Source organism: Coregonus clupeaformis, chromosome 36 (assembly GCF_020615455.1).
Source record: "Coregonus clupeaformis isolate EN_2021a chromosome 36, ASM2061545v1, whole genome shotgun sequence".
In the NCBI taxonomy this organism is placed as follows: Eukaryota; Metazoa; Chordata; class Actinopteri; order Salmoniformes; family Salmonidae; genus Coregonus; species Coregonus clupeaformis.
Window position 1 is genome coordinate 2,481,419 of NC_059227.1, and position 14,086 is coordinate 2,495,504.

The following is a 14,086-nucleotide window of genomic DNA, read 5'->3' on the forward strand; positions in this document are numbered from 1 at the left end:
ACACTCCAAACTCCACTATGGCCAAGACCAAAGAGGGTCAAAGGACACCAGAAACAAAATTGTAGACCTGCACCAGGCTGGGAAGACTGAATCTGCAATAGGTAAGCAGCTTGGTTTGAAGAAATCAACTGTGGGAGCAATTATTAGGAAATGGAAGACATACAAGACCACTGATAATCTCTCTCGATCTGGGGCTCCACGCAAGATCTCACCCCGTGGGGTCAAAATGATCACAAGAACGGTGAGCAAAAATCCCAGAACCACACGGGGGGACCTAGTGAATGACCTGCAGAGAGCTGGGACCAAAGTAACAAAGCCTACCATCAGTAACACGCTACGCCGCCAGGGACTCAAATCCTGCAGTGCCAGACGTGTCCCCCTACTTAAGCCAGTACATGTCCAGGCCCGTCTGAAGTTTGCTAGAGTGCATTTGGATGATCCAGAAGAGGATTGGGAGAATGTCAGATGAAACCAAAATAGAACTTTTTGGTAAAAACTCAACTCGTCGTGTTTGGAGGACAAAGAATGCTGAGTTGCATCCAAAGAACACCATACCTACTGTGAAGCATGGGGGTGGAAACATCATGCTTTGGGGCTTTTTCTGCAAAGGGACCAGGACGACTGATCCGTGTAAAGGAAAGAATGAATGGGGCCATGTATCGTGAGATTTTGAGTGAAAACCTCCTTCCATCAGCAAGGGCATTGAAGATGAAACGTGGCTAGGTCTTTCAGCATGACAATGATCCCAAACACACCGCCCGGGCAACGAAGGAGTGGCTTCGTAAGAAGCATTTCAAGGTCCTGGAGTGGCCTAGCCAGTCTCCAGATCTCAACCCCATAGAAAATCTTTGGAGGGAGTTGAAAGTCCGTGTTGCCCAGCGACAGCCCCAAAACATCACTGCTCTAGAGGAGATCTGCATGGAGGAATGGGCCAAAATACCAGCAACAGTGTGTGAAAACCTTGTGAAGACTTACAAAAAACGTTTGACCTGTGTCATTGCCAACAAAGGGTATATAACAAAGTATTGAGAAACTTTTGTTATTGACCAAATACTTATTTTCCACCATAATTTGCAAATAAATTCATAAAAAATCCTACAATGTGATTTTCTGGATTTTTTTTCCTCAATTTCTCTGTCATAGTTGACATGTACATATGATGAAAATTACAGGCCTCTCTCATCTTTTTAAGTGGGAGAACTTGCACAATTGGTGGCTGACTAAATACTTTTTTTCCCCACTGTACATCTCATCTGAACCCCAATCTCATATCTGTTTTTATATCTCCCTCTCTCTACGTCTCCTTCTCTCCTCTACCCCTACTCTCTCTCTCCTCTCTCACTCTCTCTCCCCCTCCCCTTCTTCTCTCCAACAGGATTGTGTTTGGGAACAGTAATGGTCTGGCGGTGGTGGACTACCTCCAGAAGACAGTGTTGTTGAACCTGGGGACAGTGGAGCTGTATGGGTCTAACGATCCCTATCAGAGACAGCCTCGCTCTCCACGCAAGACACGCCAGCCTTCCGGAGGTAATGGTAAAGACTGTTACCAGTTCACTGATTTACCACCAAGCAGATAGCTTTATGTAGGCTTGTACTATATATGGCCTTACAGTACAGTCTTTTGTAGTCTAATACTAGATATGGTTTATGTCATCTTAATTATACTATTACTTATAGTTATGTAGATATAGGCTGATGCAGTCTTATACGATGTTACAAGGATGAAAGGTATACTTGGTAGATGTGCTTAACGACTGTTCAGGCTGTATCACATGCACATGTAGGCAGTCAAAAAATAGCAATGGTGGTGGTGACGATGTTGTATGATGTTCTCTGTCTCCTCTCCTCCGTCTCTGTATCTTTGCAAATCCTTGATAGGATTTTGAATGGTATCTAAATTGTTCTTTTGATGATTCAGTACATCATCTTCTCTCTGTAGTGCCTGGCTGGCACACACACACTCAGACACATAAACGCCCCATCCCTCCTACACACACCCTGTCAGTGCAGCGCTGTGGTGTTATTGACAGACAGCAGCATCACTGACTGCATTATGACATACTGCCACCTTTTGTTCAGTGATGGTACTACAGTCTCCAGCATCACCAAATCAATGCCAATAACCACTGTGGTGTACTGACTCTGTAACCTGCGTGGCTTAGCAACAGCTTGGTGAGGAAATTAGAAGTATGTGTGTGTGTGTGTGTGTGTGCAGCATCTGGTGTAATTGACTTTGGTTAGCAGTGGGCTGGCACCTGTCAGAGTGTGGGGTCTTAGCAGTAATGACTTCTCCAGCTGTTCTGTCTGTCCTACCCACAGGATTAGAGTCTGGCTTGGGTCTGTCTGTCTGTCTGGGACTAGGCCTTCTGTCTCTATGTACAGGAAGGCTGAGGCAATGGCACAGCACAAGGGCAATGGCTTGGATAGCAGTCTGTTTAGTCTGTTTCAGCTCTGGTCTCTTTGGCAGACAGAGAAAATGGCGCTATACTCAAATTAAACCTACATATCATGACATCCTTATCAAACAGAAAGGGACAGAGTACATGTAATCTGTTGTTTGATGATAATGATATCTAATGTTGTGCAATGTCTGTCTCTTCTGCAACAGGTCTGTGTGACATCAACGAGAGTTCTGCCTCGGAGGACCGCTGCAAATCCCCCACTTCAGGTAAACTGTCTTTCAGCATATTAGAGTTAGCGTTACACTGGTACCCACATCAGTTACAACACCTACTGACTTTACCCACAACCCATTGTTTAGTAACAGGTGGGTTGTGGATAATAAGCATGATTCACTTGAAGACTGTATATTGACCTAACCTGAAAATTATGAATTCAGTGTAAACAACAGGTAGTACATACACTACATGACCAAAAGGATGTGGACACCTGCTCGTCGATGGGCATTAATATGGAGTTGGTCCCCCCTTTGCTGCTATAACAGCCTTCTGGGAAGGCTTTCCACTCGATGTTGGAACATTGCTGCGGGGACTTGCTTCCATTCAGCCACAAGAGTATTAGTGAGGTCGGGCACTGATGTTGGAAGATTAGGCCTGGCTCCCAAAAAATCCACTAATTTGAAGGGGTGTCCACATATTTTTGTATATACACTACCGTTCAACATTTTGGGGTCACTTAGAAATGTCCTTGTTGAAAAAAAAAGAAATACAGTGGAGACATTGTTAACGTTGTAAATGGCGATTGTAGCTGGAAATGGCTGATTTGTAATGGCAGATCTACATAGGCGTACAGAGGCCCATTATCAGCAACCATAAGTCCAGTGTTCCAATGGCACGTTGTGTTTGCTAATCCAAGTTTATCATTTTAAAAGGCTAATTGATCATTAGAAATCCCTTTTGCAATTATGTTAGCACAGCTAAAAACTGTTGTGCTGATTAAAGAAGCAATAAAACTGGCCTTCTTGACACTAGTTGAGTTTCTTGAGCATCAGCAATTGTGGGTTCGATTACAGGCTCAAAATGGCCAGAAACAAATAACTTTCTTCTGAAACTCGTCAGTCTATTCTTGTTCTGAGAAATGAAGGCTATTCCATGCGAGAAACTGGCAGCTTCATTAAATAGTACCCGCAAAACACCAGTCTCAATGTCAACAGTGAAGAGGCGACTCCGGGATACTGATTTTCTAGGCAGAGTTGCAAAGAAAAAGCCATATCTCAGACTGTCCATCTTAATCTTTTCTTTTTATTGGCTAGTCTGAGATATGGCTTTTTCTTTGCAACTCTGGCTAGAAGATCAGTATCCCGGAGGTACTATTTAATGAAGCTGCCAGCTGAGGACCTGTGAGGCGTCTGTTTCTTAAACTAGACACTAATGTATTTGTCCTCTTGCGCAGTTGTGCACCGGGGCCTCCCACTCTATTCCTGGTTAGAGCCAGTTTGCGCTGTTCTGTGAAGGGAGTAGTACACAGCGTTGTACAAGATCTTCAGTTTCTTGGCAATTTCTCGCATGGAATAGCCTTCATTTCTCAGAACAAGAATAGACTGATGAGTTTCAGAAGAAAGTTATTTGTTTCTGGCCATTTTGAGCCTGTAATCGAACCCACAATTGCTGATGCTCCAGATACTCATCTAGTCTCCCGAGTGGCGCAGTGGTCTAAGGCACTGCATCACAGTGCTAGCTGTGCCACTAGAGATCCTGATTCGAATCCAGGCTCTGTCGTAGCCGGCCGTGACCGGGAGACCCATGAGGCGGCTCACAATTGGCCCAGCGTCGTCCAGGGTAGGGGAGGGAATGGCCGGCAGGGATGTAGCTCAGTTGGTAGAGCATGGCGTTTGCAATGCCAGGGTTGTGGGTTCGATTCCCACAGGGGGCCAGTATAAAAAAATTAAAAAAAATAATAATGTATGGTCTCACTAACTGTAAGTCGCTCTGGATAACAGCGTCTGCTAAATGACTAAAATGTAAATGTAATGTAGTCTCAAGAAAGCCAGTTGTATTGCTTCTTTAATCAGCACAACAGTTTTCAGCTGTGCTAACATAATCGCAAAAGGGTTTTCTAATGATCAATTAGCCTTTTCAATTGATAAACTTGGATTAGCAAACACAACGTGCCATTGGAACACAGGACTGATGGTTGCTGATAATGGGCCTCTGTACGCCTATGTAGATATCCCATAAAAAATCTGCCGTTTCCAGCTACAATAGCCATTTACAACATTAACAATGTCTACACTGTATTTCTGATCAATTTGATGTTATTGTAATGGACAAAAAAAATGTTTTTCTTTCGAAAACAAGGACATTTCTATGTGACCCCAAACTTTTGAATGGTAGTGTATATAGTGTATTTGCATGTAATTCTATTAGAATGCATGAGCGAGATTTGGCTGCTATTGGTAAATATGGTTCTCTCTGAGATGTCACACTCACACCTTTGGATGTGGGAACCTTTTCTATAAAACCAAAAGTGTTACAATTCTCTGACTGAAAGTTTGATTTCAGGCAGACTTTATTGAAGGGTGAAGTTACAACTGGAGGTTTTTGGGTTTAAATAATTCTTTTTTTACAGGTCTCAGTTGTGTACTGACACTTCATACTTTCAATAAAATAGAAATAAGCATAAAAAATAAATTTGATTGATTTTGGCAGTTTTAAGATGTTTTATCAAAACCTGGGACATAAGCAGTAAACTGTGGAGTGGCCGCTATGATTCTGAATTGCCTAGACAGTTAAGGACCATAAAACTCACTGAATTAGTGAATAAGTACTCTGAGGTCAGTCCAAGATAGAAATGTATTGATTCCTACCAAATAGGATATTAGTTTATAAGGAGGGTTAGTTTATATGGACCTTCACAATCTTGGACAACCTCAATAATCCCATTAAAATGAGAAAAATTCTTTTTCTACCATTCTACGATTTGCCAAGATACATTTTTTTTCTATCTAGGATTTTGTCTGTGTCTTCCAGACCTCATATTTCGTTTGGACGTTTATAGGACCTGATGTAGTAGTTTCCTTGCCAGTTGGTTTTATTCATATAATGCTGTGGCATTTTCAGATCTAGAAATTAAATGAAACTGAAAACCTTCCTGTGAGTTCCAGGTGAGATCTGATCATGTAGCTAGGAGATGCAGATTCAATTATAGATTGTTGACAAACTACATCTGTATTTATTATCTAAAGTATATGGAACATGGTCATACACAGGTCAACAACAAACAACACTTTTCAAACATCTGCCCTTTGTTAGATTTGCACAAACAAATCGTTCTAGTCCCCTCCACAGTTACTGTCAAGACAAGGTGCTTCCTCGATGCCCTGCCCTGGATGATTATTCTCGGTTTGCTAAATTAGCATTTGAGGTGACGAGGCATGCTAATGAGAGAACAACCCAGTTCCATCTTATTACTGGGAGCTTGACATTAACACACAGACATTGGGGCTAAAACACAGAGCTGAGCTGATTTTTAAAAGGTCACACAGAAAAAAATAAGTTGTCCCAAGACTGAAGTCCTACTTCTAGCAATGTTCCAGGTGTTCAGTCAACTACGCCAACCCCCAACATCTGGTGTTGCTAGCTAGACACTGCCTCAGTTCACCTGCTATTTATGAGGATGGCATATCTGATATCCAGTCTTGCCTTGAGCATATGTCTCCTCCTAATTAAGATTATAGAGTCGTCGGGAGAGTCAACAAGGCTTTATAGATTTGTGCCGCTAAGAAAATAAGTAGTCTGAGCAAAAATGTACACTATGTCAACAAATATTCTGCATGCACCCAGGTATTGTTGAAACTGAAGATTGAGGAAAACTGCTACCAATTGGTTTACGTGTTACAATGATAACAAGACGAAAAACAGTCCTTCCACGAATGGACACATTTCGGGAACAGTGACTGGTAGGCGGTATGGTAAAGTACCAGGATGTTTCTAACTTCACGTTTATCTACTTCCTCTCAAAAGTGTTGGCGTCAAACCATCAGCAATTCTACAATGGAGGTGGGGGTAGAGGAGGTAAGAGTGGCCAAAGACTTCAACCCTGGAGTAGTTTGGTCAGGGATAGTACACTGTATAAAATAAGGTGTCCGCCCCTGTTTTCTTCTAGCAACCTGTCTCTGTCTCTGTTTCATAGTCACCTCAGTGGCACTGAATCACTGTTTGACTTAGAATAAAACTAAAATAACATGCACACACCCACACAGAGACACACTTAGAACGGTATACCCTAGACCTCCATTGCATGCTACATGTTTGTAGCACGAATGTCACGTCGTGAAATGTGCCTGTGGCAAATGTCCTTATCAGCCTCAACGATTGTTCCACCTTCACCCCCGCTCCTGATTGGCTGTCTGTCTGTCTGTAGTTATGACATCACAGCAGTCTATTTGTAGTCAATCTGTTCTTGTCCAACTCTGTCTTCTGTCTGTCCAACACCGTTGACTTTGCAGCAAGGTTTAAATTCACTATCATTCTCTACCTCATAGATTTAGGGGACATTATCAGTTTAAGAAGTGCTGTCTTTGCTTACAAGACAAATTCTGTGTGCAAGGTGTCTCTAACATTAGTTAATAAGGAATATAAATGGACTGTAATAAGCTCAGGAGGCTCCAAAAGTTAACGTAGTTCTGACTACCTAGCTAACAGTGCCTTGTAGGCCCCACCAGAGATACACCTTCTCTGATTGTACTGTACTGTCCTTCCACTGCCTTCTTCCATCATGCTCACTTCCTGCTCACTTCCTGTTTCCTGTTTCCTTCCTGTCCTCGGTGCATGCTCCTGTGGTGAGGGGTTCTGAATGAATGTGTATCTTCTTATGATTCCTCTCTTCCAGGGCACTGTGTGTGCGACATATGACAGCTTACTTCCTTGTTGTTATTTTGTCCGTTCCAGCATTCATCTTTGATTCAACAGAGTTGTCTTCCTCTGATGCTCTAATGCTTCCTTCCTATTTCATTCTAAAGCATTTTGCCTCCCCTGAAGCACAATGAAGCAATGCCCAACAGTTATACCAAAGCCAAAGCTTTTGTCTAAGCTTATGTGTATGTATAGTAACGCTATAAGCACAACCACAGCCCAGTCCTAGCTGCTAGCTCCCAACTCCTAGCTCCTAGCTAGCTTTGCATGGCCTGTCGTGTTAGCTTAGGTGTGTTTGTAAAGAGGGATGTTCTCTTTTTTCCAGCAAAGATGTCTCGGAAATTAAGCTTGCCTACTGAGCTAAAGCCAGACTTGGGTAAGCCTTAACTTCGTGTTTACAATTTTGCTTTTCTTAATTATTTTTTTAGAAAAACTGGACTTCACTGTATCCTCAAGTCCAAATGGTCTCACGATATGAGCATCTCAAGGGAATAATATGAGTTCCATATTTAGGTTACTATCCATGAATATAACCTTATGTAGTTTGTATACATACAGTGGGGAGAACAAGTATTTGATACACTGCCGATTTTGCAGGTTTTCCTACTTACAAAGCATGTAGAGGTCTGTAATTTTTATCATAGGTACACTTCAACTGTGAGAGACGGAATCTAAAACAAAAATCCATAAAATCACATTGTATGATTTTTAAGTAATTAATTTGCATTTTATTGCATGACATAAGTATTTGATCACCTACCAACCAGTAAGAATTCCGGCTCTCACAGACTTGTTAGTTTTTCTTTAAGAAGCCCTCCTGTTCTCCACTCATTACCTGTATTAACTGCACCTGTTTGAACTCGTTACCTGTATAAAAGACACCTGTCCACACACTCAATCAAACAGACTCCAACCTCGCCACAATGGCCAAGACCAGAGAGCTGTGTAAGGACATCAGGGATAAAATTGTAGACCTGCACAAGGCTGGGATGGGCTACAGGACAATAAGCAAGCAGCTTGGTGAGAAGGCAACAACTGTTGGCGCAATTATTAGAAAATGGAAGAAGTTCAAGATGACGGTCAATCACCCTCGGTCTGGGGCTCCATGCAAGATCTCACCTCGTGGGGCATCAATGATCATGAGGAAGGTGAGGGATCAGCCCAGAACTACACGGCAGGACCTGGTCAATGACCTGAAGAGAGCTGGGACCACAGTCTCAAAGAAAACCATTAGTAACACACTACGCTGTCATGGATTAAAATCCTGCAGCGCACGCAAGGTCCCCCTGCTCAAGCCAGCGCATGTCCAGGCCCGTCTGAAGTTTGCCAATGACCATCTGGATGATCCAGAGGAGGAATGGGAGGTCATGTGTTCTGGTGAGACAAAAATAGAGCTTTTTGGTCTAAACTCCACTCGCCGTGTTTGGAGGAAGAAGAAGGATGAGTACAACCCCAAGAACACCATCCCAACCGTGAAGCATGGAGGTGGAAACATCATTCTTTGGGGATGCTTTTCTGCAAAGGGGACAGGACAACTGTACCGTATTGAGGGGAGGATGGATGGGGCCATGTATCGCGAGATCTTGGCCAACAACCTCCTACCCTCAGTAAGAGCATTGAAGATGGGTCGTGGCTGGGTCTTCCAGCATGACAACGACCCGAAACACACAGCCAGGGCAACTAAGGAGTGGCTCCGTAAGAAGCATCTCAAGGTCCTGGAGTGGCCTAGCCAGTCTCCAGACCTGAACCCAATAGAAAATCTTTGGAGGGAGCTGAAAGTCCGTATTGCCCAGCGACAGCCCCCGAAACCTGAAGGATCTGGAGAAGGTCTGTATGGAGGAGTGGGCCAAAATCCCTGCTGCAGTGTGTGCAAACCTGGTCAAGACCTACAGGAAACGTATGATCTCTGTAATTGCAAACAAAGGTTTCTGTACCAAATATTAAGTTCTGCTTTTCTGATGTATCAAATACTTATGTCATGCAATAAAATGCAAATTAATTACTTAAAAATCTTACAATGTGATTTTCTGGATTTTTGTTTTAGATTCCGTCTCTCACAGTTGAAGTGTACCTATGATAAAAATTACAGACCTCTACATGCTTTGTAAGTAGGAAAACCTGAAAAATCGGCAGTGTATCAAATACTTGTTCTCCCCACTGTATATTGCACTAGGGTTGGCAAAAAGCCCTGTTGATGGACTCATGACTACCAAAAGGATAGATGTGTCCTATGGATTTCCATATTCAGACTAACTAACAATCATCATTTGGTAGTCTATCTGCTACTTCTTGAGATAAACCTGGAGATAAGAGTGGGAGAGGACAGACATACAGCACCTTTTTTTGTAGAGAGCTTACCAAAAGTTCTACTACAGCACTTTTTGGTTGGATATTTTACAAATTGCTACGCTAAACTAACCAGCACACTGTTGCAATAGAGCTTTCTGTGTATGTGTGTGTGTTCAGCTTTCTCTTCCCCTTTTCTGTATCTCTACTTGTTTCTTTTGTGATTAGTCCTTTCCAAAAGATCAAACGTTTTCTTATAGGTGACCGACAGATGCAACGACAGAACAAAACGTCCTTCTTTAATTTTGTTTTTATCTGAACAGTTTACCCAAATCGAAAAGCACAATTACCTTCCTAGGATGCCCAAATGGCAGAAACCCTTAGATGGGAAAGAGAGGGGTATTGGGTCAGCACCTTATCGAATATGCCAAATCTGTCTGATGCAGGGATATGATAGACTGGTAAAATATTTTTTGAGGTGTCGACATATAACACACTAACTAAGTGTTTATACATTATTTATAAAATTTTGTTAATTCATCATCCCATTAATTCTTATTAACTTAATCATTAGCAACTCACAAGTAGTTATTAAGACTAATAAGACTGTATTAGCGTATTATATTGACACCTCGTTTAAGATTTTGATGATGGGTGAGTTGTTTTTAACTGATAAATAAAATAAGACAAGTACAAAGTTGTAAAGTTTCAGTGAAATCTTCCCATGGGTCTCTTTCCTACATGCCAAATGTTCTCTATGTGCCGACTCTTAATTTTATGAGTTCCATCTGCTCCACAGATAAAAGTTTTATATTCATTCTTACCCATCTGGACCTCAAACTCTAAGTTTGCCACGTAAGGAAAAAGGTTTTCCCCACAGTTTTTTCTACTTAAAAAAGATACAGTACATCTGGTCATCAACTGATAAAGTTATTTTACAGCTATTTTACTACATTTCAAAAGCTGTTTTAGACCTGTATAAAATGAACGTCTGCTCACTGTTTGCTGCTCCCGAGTGTAATTGCTATTTTAGCTTAGTGATACAATAATGTTTTAACCGCAATGTTGTTTGTCAGATTCCAACTGCAGTCTACCAACCATACAGCTGTTGTTTACAGTATTCAGGTACTGTATGTTTGTGTATTGTGTGTATTCTCTCTCTGTGTGTGTGGGTGCTTTACCTCTCTGTGCCCTCTCCTCTACTGTCCTCCTGTCTGTATGTCCTCCACGGGGTGCCAACCCACTAGACCACCGGGACAACTCCTTCAGCCGTTCACGCTCCTCCTCCGTCACCTCCATTGACAAGGAGGCACGCGAGGCCATCACCTCCTTCCACTTCTGTGAGACGTTCGCCCGGAAGGGGGACAGCACCATCACACCTTGCCTGTACGTGGGCACCTCCCTGGGCACAGTGCTGGCTGTGGCCCTCAACCTGCCCCCTGCTGGGGAACAGAGACTACTGCAGCCCGTCATCGTCTTGCCTAGCGGTGGGTGTCTGGGTTATGTGTAAATGGATGAGTGGGAGTGTGATTGTGTGAGTATGCAAATGAATACGTAAGGCATGCTAACAACTCTTTGCTATATGTTTGCATGTTTCTGTACACACATTACATCCCGCTCTACACATAATCTACATACCAAAAGTTTGATAATACGTAGATATATTTTCAACGCACCAACATCTCAATCCCCCCTATCTGTCCAGGTACCCTGGGGCGTCTGAAGGGCAGTATCCTGAGGATGGCCTTCCTGGACAACACGGGCACCTTCCTCCCCCCTGCCTTCGAGCCGTGGTACGAGCCCAACGCTGTGGGCGCCGACAGTGAGGAGCGAGACAAAGGCCGTAAACGCCGCCCGGTCTCTGTGTCGCCCTCCACCTCCCAGGAGCTGCAGGAGAGCCAGTATGCGGTGGTGTGCTCTGAGAAACAGGCTAAGGTCATAGCACTGCCCTCCCAGAACTGCATATTCAAACACAGCATCACAGAGACATCGTTCGTCCTGAGGGCTGACGTGGTCCAGATGAACATAGGGAACTGTGTGGCTTGCTTCTGTGCTAACGGACACATCATGACCCTCAGGTGAGTCAGTGAGCCATACAAACACACACAGGTCAGAGAGCTACATACACTAAAGCTAATTGATAATACCTATATTACAATAGCTTATCGAATACTAAGGTTAGACTGAACGTTTCTAGATGAAACGTTCCTTTTCTAGACACGCCCAGTAGAATGTTGTTGTGTTTGAGTAACACTGTGTTGTATGTGGTCTCCCTCTTTGTCTGCAGTCTGCCGGGGCTCAGACCGTTGCTGGATGTAAACTACCTGCCGCTGACAGACATGCGGATAGCCCGGACCTTCTGCTTCACCAACCTGGGCCAGGCCATGTACCTCACCTCCCCCACTGAGATACAGAGGATCACATACAGCCAGGAGACCTGCGAGAACCTGCAGGTCAGGACCACACAAATACGCCCACACAAGAACTCAGGCGCGCACGCATGCACGCAAACACACACATACAATCAACATACGTGTATTTACGTGTGTATGTGCGTGTTTCAGGAGATGCTGGGAGAATTGTTCACACCAGTGGAGACCCCGGAGGCTCCCAACCGAGGATTCTTCAAGGGCCTTTTTGGGGGAGGAGCAACTTCCCTGGACAGAGAGGAACTATGTGAGTGACACATACACAGAATGTACATACAGTGGAGGAAAAAAGTATTTAGTCAGCCACCAATTGTGCAAGTTCTCCCACTTAAAAAGATGAGAGAGGCCTGTCATTTTCATCATAGGTACACGTCAACTATGACAGACAAATTGAGGAGAAAAAATCCAGAAAATCACATTGTAGGATTTTTAATGAATTTATTTGCAAATTATGGTAGAAAATAAGTATTTGGTCACCTACAAACAAGCAAGATTTCTGGCTCTCACAGACCTGTAACTTCTTCTTTAAGAGGCTCCTCTGTCCTCCACTCGTTACCTGTATTAATGGCACCTGTTTGAACTTGTTATCAGTATAAAAGACACCTGTCCACAACCTCAAACAGTCACACTCCAAACTCCACTATGGCCAAGACCAAAGAGCTGTCAAAGGACACCAGAAACACAATTGTAGACCTGCACCAGGCTGGGAAGACTGAATCTGCAATAGGTAAGCAGCTTGGTTTGAAGAAATCAACTGTGGGAGCAATTATTAGGAAATGGAAGACATACAAGACCACTGATAATCTCCCTCGATCTGGGGCTCCACACAAGATCTCACCCGTGGGGTCAAAATGATCACAAGAACGGTGAGCAAAAATCCCAGAACCACACGGGGGGACCTAGTGAATGACCTGCAGAGAGCTGGGACCAAAGTAACAAAGCCTACCATCAGTAACACACTACGCCGCCAGGGACTCAAATCCTGCAGTGCCAGACGTGTCCCCCTGCTTAAGCCAGTACATGTCCAGGCCCGTCTGAAGTTTGCTAGAGTGCATTTGGATGATCCAGAAGAGGATTGGGAGAATGTCATATGGTCAGATGAAACCAAAATAGAACTTTTTGGTAAAAACTCAACTCGTCGTGTTTGGAGGACAAAGAATGCTGAGTTGCATCCAAAGAACACCATACCTACTGTGAAGCATGGGGGTGGAAACATCATGCTTTGGGGCTGTTTTTGTGCAAAGGGACCAGGACGACTGATCCGTGTAAAGGAAAGAATGAATGGGGCCATGTATCGTGAGATTTTGAGTGGTCCTTCCATCAGCAAGGGCATTGAAGATGAAAAGTGGCTGGGTCTTTCAGCATGACAATGATCCCAAACCGCCCGGGCAATGAAGGAGTGGCTTCGTAAGAAGCATTTCAAGGTCCTGGAGTGCCCTAGCCAGTCTCCAGATCTCAACCCCATAGAAAATCTTTGGAGGGAGTTGAAAGTCTGTGTTGCCCAGCGACAGCCCCAAAACATCACTGCTCTAGAGGAGATCTGCATGGAGGAATGGGCCAAAATACCAGCAACAGTGTGTGAAAACCTTGTGAAGACTTACAGAAAACGTTTGACCTGTGTCATTGCCAACAAAGGGTATATAACAAAGTATTGAGAAACTTTTGTTATTGACCAAATACTTATTTTCCACCATCATTTGCAAATAAATTCATTAAAAATCCTACAATGTGATTTTCTGGATTTTTTTTTCTTTTCAGTTGGTGAGACGCAGGCGGGTAAAGCGTCCCGTGGCCTTGCCCAGCACATCCCGGGTCCTCAGGGCCTGGAGGGAATGAAGGGGGCAGCCTCGGGCGTGGTGGCGGACCTGGCGCGTGCCCGGATAGCGCTGGACGAGAGAGGGCAGAAATTGGGCGAGCTGGACGAGAGGACGGCCGCCATGCTGGCCAGCGCCGACTCCTTTGGCAAACACGCCCACGACGTAAGAAAGAGAGACGTTACATTGTGAGACAAAAAATTAAACTGATCTTAGATCAGTATCTAGGAGCAACTTCATCCTG

The 14,086-nt window shown here is 43.7% G+C and overlaps 1 protein-coding gene across 6 annotated transcripts in view; it reads left to right on the forward strand.

Annotated features, from left to right (window-relative positions):
* stxbp5a (syntaxin binding protein 5a (tomosyn)) overlaps positions 1–14,086 on the forward strand; it is a 151,906-nt gene that overhangs the window by 134,395 nt on the left and 3,425 nt on the right. The window contains exons 18-26 of one of the 6 annotated variants that reach the window (XM_041864967.2): positions 1,376–1,533; positions 2,609–2,668; positions 6,423–6,473; positions 7,639–7,689; positions 10,805–11,086; positions 11,305–11,677; positions 11,887–12,052; positions 12,164–12,275; positions 13,787–14,007. In XM_041864967.2, the coding sequence (XP_041720901.2) occupies positions 1,376–1,533; positions 2,609–2,668; positions 6,423–6,473; positions 7,639–7,689; positions 10,805–11,086; positions 11,305–11,677; positions 11,887–12,052; positions 12,164–12,275; positions 13,787–14,007 (1,474 nt within the window). The remainder of the gene's footprint in view (positions 1–1,375; positions 1,534–2,608; positions 2,669–6,422; positions 6,474–7,638; positions 7,690–10,804; positions 11,087–11,304; positions 11,678–11,886; positions 12,053–12,163; positions 12,276–13,786; positions 14,008–14,086) is intronic. The other 5 variants (XM_041864968.2, XM_041864969.2, XM_041864970.2 and 2 more) reach the window with 5 other exon arrangements.